This window comes from Glandiceps talaboti, chromosome 18 (assembly GCF_964340395.1).
Source record: "Glandiceps talaboti chromosome 18, keGlaTala1.1, whole genome shotgun sequence".
Lineage (NCBI taxonomy): Eukaryota > Metazoa > Hemichordata > Enteropneusta > Spengelidae > Glandiceps > Glandiceps talaboti.
The window spans coordinates 22,719,237-22,739,618 of record NC_135566.1 but is presented as its reverse complement, the minus strand read 5'-3'; the positions used below and the strand labels follow the sequence as shown (position 1 = coordinate 22,739,618).

Genomic DNA, 20,382 nt, shown 5'->3' with positions numbered 1-20,382 from the left:
TCCATCGAAAAACTACACATAAACGGTTAAAATTAGTTTGTAACTACGAAAGATATAAAATATTATAGCTAAAATGCCATACTAGAGTATGGGAAGCCGTTCAGGCCAAAAGTATTTTTTTATTTTAGCTATAGTATTTTATATTTTTCGTACTTACAAACTAATTTTAACCGTTTATGTACTTTTATTCCATGGTTACATTATTTTAATTGAAATAAGTTTTCATTTATTTGAGAATATTGTTTTATTTTTCGTCAAACCAGAATTTTTTAAAGGATTATATATAATTGAGTCAAAATATATTTTTTGTTAAAGTTATTTTATTTTATTTTTTTAATTTTTAAAAAAAACATTTTTTCAACTTTTTTTTTTTTCTCAACTTTTTTTTTTTTTTTTTTTTTGGCCGAGTCTGCTGACAGGCGCCGGACATGAGCACGTCGTGCTCGTACCCGGCGCCTGTCACGAGTACGTCGTGCTCGTGACAGGCGTGTCCTTTGTCCTCCATTACAACGTGTTTCGGCATCAAATACACGTTCTTATTACCTTCGAAATTGATCGCTCAAACATTATATCAGATCTGAAAACTGTTAATTTACGTGTGATAGTATCTGTTTTTTCCAACAACCGCGACTTCAGCCGCGTACGATCCATGTGCAACGGGTGAAGGTATTTCCAAACGGTCATTCAGGTACTTCTAGTACGAGCGCACATGTTGACGTCGACCTGCTGTATTACATACGTAGACGTGTTGTTCTCAACTTTTCATGATACATGTGTACTCTGAACACCAAGAGAATGTATACTACAATGAACGATGAAGTAAACTGTATCTTTACAACAACAACAACAACAACAACAACAACAATAACAACAATGATAACAACGTTACAAGGCGATATAGAAAAGCTGGTTTAGGTTGATATGTAATACAGCAGGTCGTCGTCAACATGTGCGCTCGTACTAGAAGTAGTACCTGACTGACCCATTGGAAATACGCGTTCACTTTTCCTCACGTTTTTGTTCCTAAAGCTATTTTGCTCATGCTCACAGTATAGTGTACCATCTTATTTCAATTCTGGTCAGTTTCACAATAATGAATGTAATTGTTATTGATGCAACAAACTTTAGTTGTTTTAGATTAACTACCTTTACCCGTTGCACATGGATCGTATCCTACGTACTACATCATGTAATACATCATACATGCGGTCATCATCACATGCGGTGTACATATGTGTGTACGCGGCTGAAGTCGCGGTTGTTGGAAAAAACAGATACTATCACACGTAAATTAACAGTTTTCAGATCTGATATAATGTTTGAGCGATCAATTTCGAAGGTAATATGAACGTGTATTTGACGCCGAAACACATCGTAATGGAGGACGAAGGACACGCCTGTCACAAGCACAACGTACTCGTGACAGGCGCCGGGTACGAGCACGACGTGCTCGTGACTGGCGCCTGTCAGCAGATTCGGCCAAAAAAAAAAAAAAAAAAAAAAAGTTGAGAAAAAAAAAAAAGTTGAAAAAATGTTTTTTTTTTAAAAATTAAAAAAATAAAATAAAATAACTTTAACAAAAAATATATTTTGACTTTCAATTATATATAATCCTTTAAAAAATTCTGGTTAGACGAAAAATAAAACAATATTCTCAAATATATGAAAACTTATTTCAATTAAAATAATGTGAACATGGAATAAAAGTACATAAACGGTTAAAATTAGTTTGTAAGTACGAAAAATATAAAATACTATAGCTAAAATAAAAAAATACTTTTGGCCTGAACGGCTTCCCATACTAGAGAGCTTGAATTCTTAAATAAATATACTTCACCACAGAAGTGTAATGTACATGGATACTTTTTTTAAATTTTAGAAAGGAATGATGACATTGATGCTATCTAATTAGGAAGAAAATAAAACCATTGAGCACTTTTCTTTCTGCCCAAGGGATTGGTGCCAACATTTGTGATAGTGGTATAGAAATGTTTGTCTTTAATAACAATTTACAAGTATACTTTGATAAATTGTGATGAGGCCTAAAAAAATAATTGTTTGGTTCTGGTTACCCAACCCCACCTAGTTAAGTAGTTTTTCACTGCTGACCCTAAACTTTTTTTTTTACTTTTTGAGAAATAAATAACAAAATCGCAAAAATTGGGAGGTCTCATTGGATGCGGAAATTGACATCAACTTAAAAAGACAAAATAGAACTGTTCTCCAACCTGTAATGGCTGTACACCTGATAGGAAGAAATAAATAACACAGAGACAATTTGGAAAACAATGGAAAACCTGAACTAGACACTCACACATGGAAAAAAATATATAATAAAATAAAATAAAAAAATCTACCTACCCCACCTATTCTAAAATTGAGCGTAATTGGAACCACACAATTTTTTTTATTAGGCCTGAACACATGAAATTTAATTTTCTTGTACATGATTACATTCATGATTGACAACAATTATCGACAGTTCACCCTCCTCTACTGGAAATTTTTAGAACTGGAAATGTTTTGAAATTTATTGCAAAATATAATGGAAAACTTGGTTAACATTTCAAAACAAATTTTGACAAATTTCTTTTCCAAGATTGCTGCAAATGCTCTCAAAAGTTATTGAAGAAAATTTTCAAAATCAGCTTGATTGACACCCCCCCCCCCCCGCTTGATTCTCAGGAAATTTTGCTGCAGTCGCTAAAAAACCAGTAGAAGTACTCCGAACTAAGCTAAACTCAACCCCTATGCATTCATACTGGGCCGGCATGGCATGCGACCTGCGGCACGAGAATAGTTAGAACTTTCTGCTTACAGGTTTGCAGACGTGCAACTTGGGACTCGATTCTAACACTAAACTTTGGAAAAGGGACAATGTCAGAATCTTACTCCAGGACTAGCAGTAGCAGCAGCTCTGGATGTATAGCTACAATAACGTCAAACTAGAATCGACACACGTTATTAATGATCAAGAGCTAAAATAACAGTAACACGAGGCGAAGTTAATAACTTAAAGACTACAATAAAGTGACTTACCGTGTAACTGTAACGTCAAAGGAAGCCATATACACATAAATGCATGCCATTTGAATCGTAGTATGACCCTTCCCTGAGACGATTCAGATGTAAAATTGGAACTCAGTGAACAAACAGCCATTGTTTTCCAATAATAAGTGTCAAACTAACAATTAAAACAAGAAAGATGCAACAGTATTCACAGTCGATGTCGCGATCTCCGCGCGCGCCGTATATATGCAAGATGGATGTTTAGTCGACCTTTGACCTCATCAACTCTCAATTCTATTGGTTACAAGTTTTCTTTCGCGCGAGCATACTCAGGCTATTTTACTCACGAGCGCGTCGAGCATACTGCACTGCAATTTTCGTAAATGAACAACCCAAACCACAGGGACTTGGAATTTGCCATATTTGTTTACAAATAGTTAGGAGGGTTGTGTATTGTTTCTTTTTTTCTTTGCAAAAAATAGTTTTTTGTTTGTTTACTTTTTATGCTCTTTAAAAATATATTTTTCCCTACAAAGTACCATGTAATAAAGTGATGATTTGAAAATCTGGTGTGTTTTTTTCTAAATCAATTTTAACTTGTTCTTTTGTTGGTTTTATAAATAAACCGAATGCATCGCTACATGTAATTAAAAAAAGTTGAGAAACTCAGTACTATATACTGACAGGTGACATAAAGCTGCATCTTGACTTGTCGATGGATGAATACCTTGTCCATGCCACCAGTACTCCCTGTGAATAAGAGAATGTATATCGAAGCCCGCCCCCTTGCAGCCGGAAAATGATAATTAGGTAGTCGAAATGAAAAATATAATAGATTATGACGAATGAATCCCAAATTTGATGCAAGCAAACCAGTAATATATACTACACTGTTGTAAAACTTACATACTAACTCTTACACATTATGATATAAATAAATAAAATGTAAATAAATAAAAAATATAAATAAATAAACATATAAATAAACACACAATATTACAGGGGCGTGTGGCTAGGCACATTAGAAGGGCAGGTTGTTGTGAGGCAGAGTGTGGGAAACGGTGGATAGAGAGAGAGACAGGAGTCACTCCAGTTGTGCTAAAATCAGAATACTTCATTTCACAGGATAAGTAATGTTAAAAGAGTATAGGAAGTGGGCATGGGTGGTAACTAATATTGGTATAAGGGATGTATGATCGTGTTGATAGATATATACAACATCTGTTTATGTAAGCGATGATATTACTGACATTTATGAAATTTACGAGAATATTCTTGAAGTTGAAATGACCTCTGATGTCTCCGGCCGACAGGGCGTGTAATATTTCTTAGATTGTTGTTTTCCTGGTCTACAGACTAAATATAACAACCTTTTGACTTTATATTCCTACCTGTAAGGAAAAAACAGAAGGGGGGACATTGAGTCACAATCCTGTATAAACTCCTCTGTACTTCTTGTCGCTATTTTGAATAATCAGCTCGTTGCCGAAACTGCGCCTATGTACAGAAAGCCCCTGGAAACAATCACTACTTTATAGGCCACCAAAAGTGAAATCCAGTATACACAGATTGACAGTTTAACACAATAAAATGCAGTTGTATTGGAAATCATACAAGTAGACTCGCCAGGAAGCTGTCGAGAACTTTTGGGGATCCATGGTTCCAATTTTGACAATATCCACATGTATAACCAGCACATCAAGAATACATGTAAATCAATGTACTGTCATCTCCGCCGCATTGGATCTATACGTCAATACGTCTCAAGTGCGGATTGCTGTACTTTAATTCATGCTGTTATATCCACTAAACTTGATTACTGTAATTCTTTACTGTACGGTCTTCCTGAATCAGTCACAAACCAACTTAAGCGTGCACAAAACACAGCTGCAAGAATCATCACCCGGTCAAAGAAATATGAACACATAACTCCTACTCTCATCAAACTCCATTGGTTACCAGTTCGTTCTAGAATCGACTACAAGATCTTACTCCTGACTTACAAAGAAATTCATGGTCTTACACCGGAGTACATTTCCGACCTTATACAAGTATACATACCAGCTCGCACCTTACGCTCAAAGGACAAAAACCTTCTTACGACAACAAGTTACAAGCAAATCAACTACGGTGGACGTACGCGTTCTTTCGCTTATGCTGCTCCAAAGCTCTGGAATTCACTGCCAACTGACATTAAACTTGCACCAACTATTGATTGTTTCAAAAGAAAACTGAAGACACATTTGTTTTGTAAAGCCTACGGTGTGGATTAACCATCAAGCGCCCCTGAACAGAACTTTGCCTGGAATTTGGCGCTCTACAAATTATTTTGATTGATTGATTGAATTTTAGTGATGGAATGTGCTTCTGATTTTGAAATGCAGCGGTCGTCTGACGCTATTAGCCAATGCCTCTTTCTCAGCCAATCAGCAGTGAACATTTGACGGTTACGTCACTTGACTCGCCTTTGACATACAGATGATTTTATACAGCACTCACTCATTGTAAAAGGTCCATTTTCTTATTACAGAAGCATTTTTCCCCCAATGATAGTGTATAACTTTATTTGGCACCTTTTCTTGATGCAGGTATGTTTTTGTTGCAAATGTGCATGTTTTGTTCATATTTGAAAAGTTAAGGAAAGAAGGTGTCCCAGATGTCCACCCTTTAATATTTATACTAGTATAGAGACTGATACATTTGTAGCAGCAGGATTCGTACAATGCGGCAATCTAAGCAATAATACGTGGCCCTGTGATCCAAACTACTAACATACTACACTATGCAATCTAGTCTATCAGCTAGCCCTCGGATGTTCTTCCGATAAAATACGACACACCGCCGAACAACGATATCGAGGATGGAACATCCGAGTGCAGGCCCTCACATGCGAACTTCGTTCGCTTATAGTTATAGCATCGAAAGAAAGCCCGAACGTCTAGCAGCAAGACTATATGCAGGGACTATATGCAATCATGCTATGCAATGCCAGAATGATCCCGCCCTCATCGATAGATTCGCTGTAACTGTTTGTTTCAGATCGAGGCAGGAATAGACCCCCAGCGAAGAGTCACGCTTTTTTCGTTCAAAATGGCTTCTGGTGCAGATTCTCGTAAGTACATATGTTTTCTAAAAAATCACATTGTATTCGACAGTGAATGTAAAATGTCAATTTCCATTTGTGCTTGATTACTTCTAGCACCATCTGGCAAAATTGTAAGCGTGAAAAAGCAATTTCACTGTACAAGTTTGTCATTGGTATATTGTACTATACACGTCATGCTTTACCTCGTACGCTGTGTATAACAAATGTATTGTCCAGCCATGCACGATGTGGACTTTGAAAATCTGTGAACAATCACCATCGTTCAATTATTACTAGTAGTCACATCGCTAATATTTTCGAAGTCATCTGTGAATTATGTCAAGTAATTACTGCCTTAGTAATATGGATCTCCCTATCACATGTTACAGAGTACGGAGCCTACACTGCCCAACAGCAAAGGTAAGACTGACTAGAATAACGTGCCTTCATTTATGATTCATTGATCACGTGTAAACTGTAATGTTAAATTACTTTTAATAAATTATACTAACACTAAATGCTTACCAGTAAAATTAATGTTGAAGTAATGTAATAGTAAATTATACGTTTGTTTAGTTGTAATAAGAATTAAAGTACTAAAAGAAAAATGCCACTTGTCTTTGTTGCACATATTAGTACATTTGTAGAAGAGGTCATTAGAACAGATTAGCATATTTACTTTGCAGGGTTCGCCAAGGATATGAAAAATGAATGTGTGGTAACATTTACATGGATATCCATGTCATTAGCATATTTTGGTATTTTTAGTCCCCGTGGACGAAGTCCGGAACGAGGACTTATGGATTGGGTTCCGTCTGTCCGTCCGCAGCCATTTCTTGGAGATGCCTGGAGCGATTTTTTTCAAACTTGGTACAGGGGCAACATGCTATGGCATACATATGCACGTCAATTTGTTTTATGATACGATCCAATATGGCCGCCTAGCAACCATTTTGTTTGCGAATTTTCATGTCCAAAGCCATAACTCAGACATGCTTGAACAGATCTCATTCAAAGTTGGTATATTAGGACAGTGTTCTATGACATACATGTGCATATCCATTTTCGTCGTGATACCATCCAATATGGTTGCCTGGCAGCCATTTTGTTTGTGAATTTTCCATGTCCAAAGCCATAACTCAGACATGCTTAAACAGATCTCATTCAAAGTTGGTATTAGGATAGCGTTCTATGACATACATGTGCATATCCATTTTCGTCGTGATACGATCCAATATGGCTGCCTGGCAGCCATTTTGTTTGTGAATTTTCCATGTCCAAAGCCATAACTCAGACTCCATTTTCATCGTGATATGATCCCCCATACCCAACCAATCCTTTATTGTTGGAGGCATATTCCATGTCCAACAAGCAGACACAACATATCTAAGTCTTGTTTGTTTTAGGTTCACAAATGTTGTTGCGTGATCAGAGTAGTCATAATTCCTTAAAACCCAATTATAGCGGGGACTATGTCATTCTCAATGACTTGTTTCAGCATAAGAAACGCCTAAAATTAACTAAATTGCTATTCTCTGCAATGGTCATGCTCAAAAGTACTACAGCATGTGAGAAGAAACCAAGCAAAACCACACTACGTCATGTATATAACCAATCTGATTAAAATCCGATGTGAAAGCGGCTAGATGTCCTTATCAGGGATCTCCTCACGCTGGACGGCACCGGACGCTACCGTCCGGGACTCAGTCTTGGCGACCACGACTCAAAGTTGCCATCCACCACCTTCAAGTGTCACAATGTGGTTACCATTCGACACCCCACACACACTCACTTTAATAATTGTACTTTCGTTTTCTGCCCACATGGGCGTATTGATTTAAAAGATAATGAAGTATTAAAATGTCTTTGAGAAACGAACAATGTAGACGACAAATAATGACAAATACTCGACTATTTATAAAGACGAAGTGTGAACTGACAACAGCTGACGCTATACATTGATATCTCGTGTACAGTGAGTACGTGTGAATTACACGGTGCTGCAGACTTTCGACTAGCATTCTTCAGCGTCATAAAAAAAGTACAACAGCCTCATATACCTTTTTATAAAGTGTTGACGTTGTGTCCGATCATTAGTTTTCTGTTCAATTTTACTCTGAAAACACTTTTAGTTAGTAGTCTGACATTGTACATAGCACGACGATGAAAACATGTAATTTCCAAAATGGCGGGTTGTGACGTCACAAACTATCGCGATGTCTCATGTATCACGGGATCTCGTCTAAACGCAATGCGTATGTGTGGTTATAGTTATACGCAACTTTTGAAACTGCAGTCGTCTTTGGATATTTAGTTTGATTGAAACAACTTTAGCTTTTCTGAGAAAACTAATCAAAAACTGTGATTGAAAAAAATTGATGTGCAAAGATTGAGATTAGAGTTATAAATCTGTAGAGAAAGAAAAGTTGGTTTTAACTTTTTCGTTAGCAACTTTGATCATACACCATGTATTTTGAGTGTACCATTAATTTATTCATGAATATTAATTATGCAAATTAGCATGAATATTAATTAGTGTCCGGGACTACTCTCAAGCTTGGGAGAACCCTGCGTATTTACCTCTATTCATTGTGTTGTGACGTTTGTTTTGTTCGGAGTGATCGCCGCCTTCCCACATCTGAACCGGTGTAATCTACAATCCCATTGAACGTGGACAATATTGTAAGGATTTCTCAACCAATCAGCACGTTTCTTTCAAAATCATTTAGAGATACAGTTGCCACCACCGACGTATCGGGTCGCTTAACCCTTTTACCACCAATGGCCTCATGGGATTGTGTGTTATCCACCAGCCCCCTCACTAACATAATGTGAGAGTGAGTGTGATGTAATCAAACTGATATGAAAATACTTGGAGTTGCTTATTTTTTAAAAATAAGGTATCATTTGAATGGAAAATAAATTTTCTACATCATAGTACCAAATACATACATTCAAACATCACACACATAACCGAAATATGGATTAATGTAATAAAATATTAATAAAACAAACATATGTTGTTTATTTATTGACATATCACAAATAAACAAAATATTTATATTACAAACTAAATTCAAAATACCAACATTTATTTTCCTACAAAACTTCTGTATATTGGTTAAATGGTCAAAATCGGCGAAAATTTGTCAGAAAATGTTATTTTTAGTCGTAATAAATTTGAACGAAAATAATTAACAACTCACTAAACCGATTACGAGGCAACAGTCAGCCCCGCACCGGTAATCAAAGGGACAAAAATATCTGAAGTCGTCGCCCCAATACCTTCTGAAAAATCAGTTTGTGTAATTATATATCATTATTTGACAGAACAACAAAAAATAATCACCAAATTTATCCTCAAAATCAGTAAAAAATGCTCTCAAATTGGTAGTTTACGAGTCCGAATCGGGACGCCAACGTGACGCTTTTCGCTGACATACTTACCCATGAAAGTAAATATGCAGTCGGGACTTTGAAGTTACGTTGCGATAATCTGATCCTTCCATATACTGTATTGAGTTCACGCAGCCATCTCCTTGTACAAAACATCGTATTCATAGTCAAAATTGAGTGGAAATTTCTACGAACAGCACATTTATTTACATTGCAAACGATGTTAGGGGAGACAGATTTTGCTTTGGCGATGTTGAAATTTGAATTTTACATTGAAAAACTTGCGTAAAAAATCCGATCGGAAAATCGTCCATATCACGAGTAAGTTTCCCTCCACTGACCTCTACACACTGAGCTATTACAAATACAAGTCAATTTTGAGCCATAACAAAAAGAAATAAAACCAAAATAATCCACAATATTGCCCAAAATTACCCCCAGAACGTTAGCATGGGCGTCGGCACGGTCACAAGATTGCATTCAAAAATTCAACCATAAACTGCCGTCGGCAGCTCACACGGCCTTAGCGGGAATTTGATGCTTACATACAAGTACAACGGGTTCCCATACCTAAATACTTGTATTCAACGATGTATTTCAAGTCAAATTCTGTCGAAATATCCAAAGATAGTGACATAATTTATATCGTAGGCCATGTTATGAGAGCCGTTAATTACTTCCGCCATGTTGAAATTCGATTTCGTGAGCGAAAAACGCACAAAAAATTACGATCGCTCGTCATTTGGATCGTACTCCAGATACCGTTCACTGTTATGCTTTCAAAATGGCTGTGTAGATAAACAAGGCTAATACGCATGTGTGGAACTAGTTATAGCAGCAATTTTTGCAGCAATAGCTGCCGTTAAACGGCATAACGGCGAGGTAGGTGAATGACCTTTGGCGTTCCCGCAATAGCGGGAATTGGTGGGCGCCCTAGAGCGTTCCCGCAATAGCGGGAATTGGTGGTGAAAGGGTTAACATAATGCCAAGTTAAAGTTATCATGTTTAGTCTAACAGGCAGGGTATTCTTGTCATATACACAGTGAAGCCTTTAGTAGGCACCCAGCCGGGCCGTAATTACTCTTTGTATCATCATGTGTATTTGATCTTGAGGTAGACTTCGACTTGAAGGAAATGGCACCATGTGTGTATGAGCGAGTCAACTACTTATTTTATTATACATGGTTTTTATACATTTTATTTTATTATACAAACGTAATTCCTTGAGGGGGTAAGATTGTCGTTTTTCGCGTGCATCAAAATCACTACAGGGATGTATAATTCATACTAAGATGGAATCAAAAGAGGCAATGCTTTTTTGCTACTCTTGAAAATGACAGTCAGAAACTTTGCCGACATACACGGAGTGTTCTAAAATAACCGTATGGCCAAGTAACCCAGCTGGCCAGGGAGTGATGTACAATTAATGAATGACCAAAACAACCACATGAAAGCTGCGAAAACATGATTTTATTATTCACCCACACCTAAACAGAAGTTCCTGAATTCAAGAGGCTGTTTTTCTGTTTGTTCGGTCATCATAACTATAAATGATGGTACGTGACGAACGCACGTGTCAACCAATTTCGTGCGACTATGATTGATATTAGTAAGCGTACAACCCAAGCTCATTTACTTGTACGACAACTCTCGGTTTTTAAAACGTCCTATATAGCTTTATGTTTTAGGATTACCTAATGCCAAATTCTAGACTAGACGGGTAGCTGTGATTCATAGTACACAAATATAAATACGGCACTCCACTACCAGGGCATGTCTTTTGAAAATGGCAGGAGAGCTAAAAATCACTCTCCTGAAACCATCCAGGCGAGTGGTAGGCGAGTGATTTAATACCTCTCCTGAAAAAGTCAGGCGAGTGAAGAAAAAAAATTTCATTTTCATTTCTATTTGTATTTTCAAATGGCCAGTTGGCTCCGAATAAATAAAATAGAATTAAAAAAAAACACACATTTAAAAAATGTATGCAAAAATATATTTATAAGTAACAGTTCGTTTGGTTATTTGTACAACAATTATTATTGCAACAATTTTGTTAAGTCTGTGCACATCAAAATCTTGAAAAAATATTCAGTTTTTTGTTGTGACTACAAGTAGTACAATACAAAAATATGTTTTTAATTTCAAATTCTAACTGGTCTTGTTTTCTTAGAACGTTTTTATAAAAACATCCTACCTGAACATCTCCTCCGGAACAATTTATAGTCGCTACAAAGTACATGTTTTGGAGGGCATTGAAGAAACCACCACTTCTATTTCGCTTAAAATGCAGCTAATTCAAACTTGAGATTGTTCAAAACTATGATGAATTGACAAAAACTAACGTACCCCAGATGACAAATGCCTCCTGATGTTGAGCTTTGATGTTGACGTTAAATTGCTTGCTCAGTAATTTGACTAATGTGTAACCGTTCACTTGATCCGAGACAATAAAACACGTAACCCCACCTAGTACCTGCGCACGGACGACCGCAGACTAAAGTAGCGAGATCTGTTCACGTCTGAGCAGCAGACCTACTTTGTTTTAGAAATCATGACAAGGCGAAAATTCGAGCAAATATTTTATATGTTACAGCAGTCGATAAAGTCATGGAGGTAAAACAGACGTGGTCGGCAGTTGAATAGATCATCTGACAAAAACAATGAAACTGCGTGTTGGAGATTATGAAATAAAAACCTGGGAATTTCTGTGAAAACTGCACGAGAATAATAAGATAAGATGGGAAAAATATCGACAGATTATTTTTATTTTAATTTTGTAAAATAATCGATCTTATAATATTTTATTGCACTCCTCTTTGGATATTTAGTTGGAAACAATTTTATCTTTTCTGAGAAAACTTATCAAAAACTGTGATTGAAAAAAATTGATGTGCAAAGATTGAGATTAGAGTTATAAATTTGTAGAGAAAGAAAAGTTGGTTTTAACTTTTTCTTTGGCAACTTTGATCATTCACCATGTACATTTACCATTAATTTATTCGTGAATATTAAATATGCAAATTGACATGAATATTAATTAGCAACAGGACTACTCTCAAGCTTGGCAGAACCCTACCATGGTTCATTAAATGTTATGACATTTTGAGTTTTAATGGCAACATTGTGATCACTTTAAAAAAAAAATGCAATGTGGTAGACTTAGTCTTGGTTTATTTTTCATATGTTCAAAGCTAATTTGATGTGAAATGTAGTACTTGTAGTTTGTTATGACTCATCTCTAACATCAAAACTCTAAAGTCATATTGTATTATCTGCATGTTATTTGTTTAGACCATCCTATATTGAATTAAACACCTACATGTACCTAAAAAGAATTCAAATATAAAGTGATATATTAATTAGCAAAAATAGCAATTAGCAAAAATAATCTGTCGATATACATTTGTTTTAATTGATTAATATATGGATATTTGTTTTAATTGATTAATATATGGATATTCTTCTAGCTATGGTGCATATGGGGCAGCTGGTGGTTATCAACAGCAACCTGAAGGACAGCAGCCAACTGCAGCAGCAGGTTATGGACAGGCAGGCTACACACAGCAGGTAAATCTTGTGTTGGCTAGATTTCAAAACTGGTTCATCATTTGTTTACCCAAATCCTGCTGTATTGAGAATACGTTTGGGTGCGCACTGATTCCCACTATTGCGAGAATGCAGTGTTCATTCACCTACAGTGTTCTGCCAAGGCTGCAGCCTTGCATCAATCCTGCAAAAATCGCAGAATAACTTGAGTATTTTTACAATGCCCTTGAGTGCATTTAATTTCTCTGTCAAAATAAGCGAGATGTGAAATGAATATTTTGCCATTTACATGATATGTTGACTGTCATGACCTTTGACATCACTGATGCATGAAATATTAAACTTGTGTTGTGTGTTTCTTGGCAACTGAGAAGAAATTATGCCATGTGTAATCTTGAAATACTCTGGCCCAAAGTTTATGAGAAAATACTTTTATTTCCTGGAGTTGTGGTCCCTGTTAAGTTGATCAATTTGCATGTGTTGGCCGAAAATATAAGTGACAATAGAAAAACAGCAATGGAGAGACAAAACTACATTCAGGTAGGTGGTGGTGGTGGGCAACCTAAGTCAGTGAGTTTGGAGTCATATGGTCTTATAAATTCAAGAATTTGTATGTGAACTTTTGTATAAATTCCATGTTTCAATTTGTAGGGATATGGCCAACAACAGGCAGCAAGTTATGACCAGTCAAGCTATGCCCAAACAGGAACAAGTTATGCACAGGCTGGAAGTACAGCAGCATCCACAACAACTGCTAGTTATGGACAACCTCCTCAGTCTGGTTATGGTACACAACAGAGTTATGGACAACAAGGAACCCAACCAGGTATGTGTCCAAAACTCTTTAGGACTGATTTTAAATTATACACTGGCACAACAAGGTAGGTGTATTGCATTGTAATTAAAGAGTCACCATGTGGAGAGTGCAAAGATAATCATGACCACATTCAAAATATTTACAGGTCAGATTTGTTTCATGTACAATTTCACAAGTAAAGACCTTCCTGTATGTCTGCTTACAACAGTCTAACAGGTGTATGGAATGGTTGTCCTCTCCTCAATAAATTACAGATATTCTAAGAATAACAAAAGTGTGTTCTGTTATGTCCACAGGGGCGTCAATGCTTGGCTTTCAAGGTAATAGCTATGTTTGTATTACCATTGTACCTTATACCTGGGTTGTTATCTTCTTTCAAGTCCATACAGACTTCCATAAATCATAAATCTCACGACACAAAAGTAATTGCTGTCACTGCACTAACCATTTTCATTCAAGTTATGTAACAGTATACTATAAACTAATTGTCACAAATTCTCTGTCTGTCTGATTTGACTGTCAGTTATTTATTTGAAAGAAGAAACTAATAGTACTACACTCAAACACAATGTAGAAGTGCAATTACTAATAGTACTACACTCAAACACAATGTAGAAGTGCAATTACTAATAGTACTACATTCAAACACAATGTAGAAGTGCAATTACTAATAGTACTACACTCAAACACAATATAGAAGTGCAATTACTAATAGTACTACATTCAAACACAATGTAGAAGTGCAATTTGCAGTCAGAAAGTTGGGAAATTAAAGTTATTATTACACCTCAAAGTTCTTAAACAACCTGTCAGTCGGGATCGAATCATGTGACCTTCTTTATGCTCACATAGTGATAATGTCTGTTTGTGCACAGACTATTGCCTGGCACTATTGCCTGCTGGAGTTATTTAAACTGTTAAAGGCCAAGGTCCAAACAGGCTATGTGCCCACGCTACGGAAGTAGGTTTGCGCATGTGCAACTGAATACGTTTGTTTATGTGGGAGGAGCATTTGGTAAATCCGACCCAGGTAGTTTATCAACATATTAGTGGTTGTTCACACATATTGGTTACATGTAGTTCTTGCCTAATCCGAAGAGTCCCTTGTTATATTTTTTTTCAAGTCCTAGTGGCAGTGTTTCTGCTACGGTTTTTTCCGGTGCGTACGTACGGCTAGACACCCAGTCTGGGTGAAACACGTATTTCTATAAACTTATACATACAAATTATAACCAGAAAAATTATATTTTGAGGGACCTGTTCTAACACGATCCAAACACTATTACACAGTGACAATTTGTATCATTGAAATTGTAAACTGAAATTCTTGGGTACGAACAAACTTACTTACTTGTATCATTTGTACAAGGTACTAGATTACAGTTGCACACGTACACACTGGCGTCGGCATTTGGTCAATCGTTATCACACCAAAATCGTTAGATAGATGAGAATTTTTTTTACAGATTACATGTAGGTCGTGTTTTGACAACATAATCATGAAAACTTCAAAATTAACTTCACAAGTATCGCACGGGTCAGAGCGGACTAACCTTTGCACTTCCATACTTACTGTACACTAGGTAGCTAGCTTCGTGCGATCTCGAGTTTGGTAGAAATGTCATTGATGTTCCCGTTATTTTCCTTCCGTGTTCTAATTCTTTGAAAGTATCTGTTATGGCTGTTTTATGATTGATCAAACTTGTATTTCCAAACCCAATGTCCCATCTCAGAAAACAGTCAATAAAATCACAAGCATGTGCTTCTCCGAGTTATCCCGATGTGTACGAGTACCACCCCAGCTATTTCAAAACAAACGCATAAAACATACGTCGTGATGGGGTGAGTACGGACTCTTGTTTGGTCTCTGCTCTGTCTCCGTGCGTATGTTTGACTACAATGTCAGTCGATGTCATTTACATGACGAGGATTATTGCTGGATAGTGCCAAAACATATGGAAACGATTTTTGAGAAATCTGGAAAGAATTTAATATGATTTCTCAACTTTCAAATTTGAATGAAACAAATATTTATGATGCCTCCATGATTGTACTTGTAGTCTTGTCAGTTCGCGTTACGTTCATCTCCACAACATGCACAGAGCTAGAGATCGTAGAGAACAGTCGACAGGTATAGGAACTAGACTAGGCAGTGATGTATGATCTATGTGAACAACATAGACAGTTGTCCTTGAAATTTGATGATCATTACAGAAATAAAAGAGTTGCCAACGTTAGATTTGTTTATGAATTATATCACTCGTTTATCAGTATCAAATGTCGCACTAAATGTTTCAAACATGTCTTGCTTCGGGGTCATCAGAAAATTTAACTGAAAGTATGGGAATTCTTGATCGAAATATATTCAGTCATAAAATCCTCAGGTTTCTGACAATTTCCAATACTTGTTACAAGAAAGGCTGCATTCCAAGAATATTTGGAATAGCTACATGTATTACATCTGATGCCATATACGTGACACGCATGATCATTGTCCAGTTTGCACCACATGGTGTGCCTCGCCTCCTGTACACGTACCGTATGACTATCTTGTCTGTCAGTGCTATATTTTGCTTCCTCTCTTCATTTTTCTCAGATGTTTTAAGAACTTGAAAATAGTCAGTGCCCGATCGACAAAATTTCTTTCCGCTGAAGTTTAGAAAACATTTAATTCTACTCTACGTAAACGTCGTGTTGTTGCATCATACATCATGAGACGTCACATTGACCTCACACTTCGCTTCGCGCTTCCTTCAACGTCCGGTCCCTATGAAACTAGTTTGAAGGCTTTCGCTAGCGATAGCGTGGCCAGTCTTGTTTTACCGCGTAATCCTCAAATGTTTTCCAAATAATTATGTAATTATTTCTTTTTTTTACACTTTTGATATTTTACTTTTTATTAGTACTTCTGGGCAACTCATATTTAATTTTCTGACCTTAGAATTTGTTCAATGGTCGTCAGGTTTTAGTACTTTCCTTAGCCGGTCCCACAACTAAACTGTTGTACGTGGTTATACTTATAAGTTATAGCTGGCAGGGTTCTCCCAAGCTTGAGAGTAGTCCCAGACACTAATTAATATTCATGCTAATTTGCATAATTAATATTCATGAATAAATTAATGATACACTCAAAGTACATGGTGTATGATCAAAGTTGATAACAAAAAAGTTAAAACCAACTTTTCTTTCTCTACAGATTTATCTTTGCACATCGATTTTTTTCAATCACAGTTTTTGATTAGTTTTCTCAGAAAAGCTAAAGTTGTTTCAATCAAACTAAATATCCAAAGATGACTGCAGTTTCAAAACTCTTAAAAGTTGCGTATACCCACACATACGCATTGCGTTTAGAAGAAATCTCGTGATACACGAGACATCGCAATAGTTTGTGACGTCACCGCCCACCATTTTGGAAATTACATGTTTTCATTGTCGTGCTATGTACGATGTTAAACTACTAACTAAAAGTGTTTTCAGAGTAAAATTGATCAGAAAACTAATGATCGGACACAACGTCAACACTTTATAAAAAGGTATATGAGGCTGTTATACTTTTTTGCGACGCTGAAGAATGCTAGTCGAAAGTCTGCAGCATCGTGTTTGCCCTGTAATTCACACGTACTCACTGTACACGAGATATCAATGTATAGCGTCAGCTGTTGTCAGTTCACACTTCGTCTTTATAAATAGTCGAGTATTTGACATTATTGGTCGTCTATATTGTTCGTTTCTCAAAGACATTTTAATACTTCATTATCTTTTAAATCAATACGCCCATGTGGGCCGAAAATGAAAGTACAATTATTGAAGTGAGTGTGTGTGGGGTGTCGAATGGGTAACCCATTGTGACACTTGAAGGTGGTGGACGGCAACTTTGAGTAGTGGTCGCCAAGACTGAGTCCCGGACGCTAGCGTCCGGTGCCGTCCAGCGTGAGGAGATCCCTGAGCTGGGCGTTGTGACCGGTAGGTAACCGGCTATTATCTACATCACTGCCTACTAGGTATAGGTACGTCAACGACACAACTACTTGACAGAAAACACTTGTTGCGCGCACAAAAAGTTGTATGAAATTGTGATTTTACTAAGGAGTGTAGCAACCCAGAACGTACATCGATCAAACTGAGAAACATTTTGGTTTCATTTTATGTCATTCTATTTCAGTAACATGTATCATTTTCACGTACCGTTCGCACATGTGAGCTTGATTTTAGGCAAAATATTGGGCTAAGAGTGCACACAGACTCTTTTGTTCGCTTGTATTGTTTGCATTCGGTATTTGGCATTTCGCATGTTGTTTATTTGCAACATTCACAGTGTCTTATCATGCTTTGTGTAACTTGTAAGCCTAATTGACAACTGGCCAACGGTTTTTACTAGACAAATTTGAAACAAATTTTGGGTCAGTTTGACGGTAAACCTGCTATATTGGCTACCAAACTTAGTTAACGTCAGTTATTTCTACTCATGTTGCATCACTATATATTTACAAACAGTATATATGAAATATGAGAGCCATGTGAAACTCTTTCAGTGCAAAATTGGATGAAGACATGAGGGCAAAGTCAGTGCTCCTTACAGCAGTTTGAATTTCCCGCATATGCATACATTACCCATAATCCTCTTTATATAGTGGACCTTGGCCTTTAAGCACCAATGCTGTTATCCAGTGTTGCACATTTGACATGACAAAGTCACAACAGTGAGACACACAAGCTTATTTCTTGCAGAAATATGAATCAGGGATCTGCCGACGCCGGTCGGCACCGGTCACCAGCGTCTGGGACTCAGTCTTGGCGACCACCACTCAAAGGTTGCCGACCACCACCTTCTAGTGTCACAATTGGTTACCATCGACCCCCCCCCCCCCCACACACACACACACTCACTGTAATAATTGTACACTTCCATTTTCTGCCTACATGGGCGCATTGATTTAAAAGATAATGAAGTATTAAAATGTCTGAGAAAAGAACAATGTAGACGACCATTAATTACAATAATGACAAATACTCGACTATTCAACTCGACTAGCTAATTTGATGTGAAATGTAGTACATGTAGTTTGTTATGACTCATCTCCAACATCATAACTCTAAAGTCTTTCGTGAGAAAAATATCAATGTGAAACCTTATAATCTTCCTAAAATGGGGGTTATTTTCCAATCAATCATTTCAAACGGTATTCTGGAATAAGGTACGATGTTATTTGAAGACCGACTGGGATCAACACTTCACTACCACACAAAAAGAGACGTCACAATTTCACACCGTCATTTCCAAATTGACTTATTTTCGGGTATACATTGTTAGTGCGAAACTTATGCAGCATACTAGATGGCTGTAACATTTCAATCTAATGACAAGCAAAAATTGTTTAAAAATAGGCGACAGTATAGCAATTTTGCGTCCTGTCAAGCAAGATGTCCAATAATCACAGGGCCTGCGATCCATTGAGTGGCTCCAACTCTAGTTCAAAACAAATGCAATGTTGGAATGTTTGTGTTGAAACTGATTTCAAGGCCAAAATAAAGGTAATACTGTCAATTTCAACCGGCTCTACATATGCGTCCAGACGGCCATAAATCACCTTCTGATGGCTGTTGATGAAACCCCTGATATACATTAACCTAACTTGTCCAAAAAAAGCCAGTTACCATAGTTTTTCAGTTTTAATGAGTAATTTGCATAATTAGTGATTCCCTTACAGCATTCAGTTTAAATCTGGTTGATTATTTTTCTTAGGAAAGCTGAAATTATTTCAAAATAAATGTCCACAGTAGAGTAGACTTTTGAAACACTAAAAGTTTGTGTATAGCTACATGCAGGCATCATGTCTGTCCGAAATCTCGTGAAACACGAGACTTACGTGTACTATACTTTACTATTGAGGACTCCATAAACTCGCTATAGTTTGTGACATCACGGCTGCCATATTGAAAAATCCATGCTTTCATTGCAGTCCGTTGTGCAATGTCTAACTACAAACTAAAAGTGTTTTTAGAGTAAAATTGAACATGAAACTGATAATTGGAGAAAACCTCGCCATTTTATATTAATCTTTTAAACTCTTGTAAGGCATGTTCATATTGCTTTTTTCGTGTGTTTTTTTCTTCGGCGTAAATAGTAAATAGATTAGTAAACAGAGGGGATTAGCTGTATGTGTTCACACATATAATTTGACACCATTATCCGCCGGCGTAAACACCCTCAACGATTTAAATGCATGTTAACAATTTCACTCGTCGTCGTGATGCCGAGTTTAACTTTCGACAAGCCATGCGACACGCTCGACATCGACATGTCAACCAACGTGAATTCATGTGCTTTCTATTCGTACAAATTCTGAATTCAGTCACACCAGTTGTTACCTCTTTCGCTGTTGTGGACCATGGGTGTATTACTATTAGCGAGGGACATGTTGTACTATGCTCTGTGACGATTGATAACCTTGATTCGAATGGCGACTTCTGCAGCCAACAGGAAGTGATTTCGTTAACAGTCATCGCACTAATTTCCCGGACAGCAACT

At 36.9% G+C, this 20,382-nt stretch overlaps 1 protein-coding gene across 14 annotated transcripts in view; it reads left to right on the top strand.

The window, feature by feature from the left end:
• Positions 1 to 20,382, top strand: part of LOC144448872 (uncharacterized) — a 74,744-nt gene that overhangs the window by 9,493 nt on the left and 44,869 nt on the right. For 7 of the 14 annotated variants that reach the window (XM_078139200.1, XM_078139199.1, XM_078139197.1 and 4 more), the window contains exons 2-6: positions 6,049 to 6,121; positions 6,484 to 6,514; positions 12,958 to 13,057; positions 13,688 to 13,862; positions 14,150 to 14,173. In XM_078139200.1, coding sequence (XP_077995326.1) covers positions 6,100 to 6,121; positions 6,484 to 6,514; positions 12,958 to 13,057; positions 13,688 to 13,862; positions 14,150 to 14,173 — 352 coding nt within the window. In that variant the 5' untranslated portion in view covers positions 6,049 to 6,099. Of the gene's footprint in view, positions 1 to 6,048; positions 6,122 to 6,483; positions 6,515 to 12,957; positions 13,058 to 13,687; positions 13,863 to 14,149; positions 14,174 to 20,382 lie in introns of those variants that run through there. The other 7 variants (XM_078139204.1, XM_078139206.1, XM_078139202.1 and 4 more) reach the window with 4 other exon arrangements.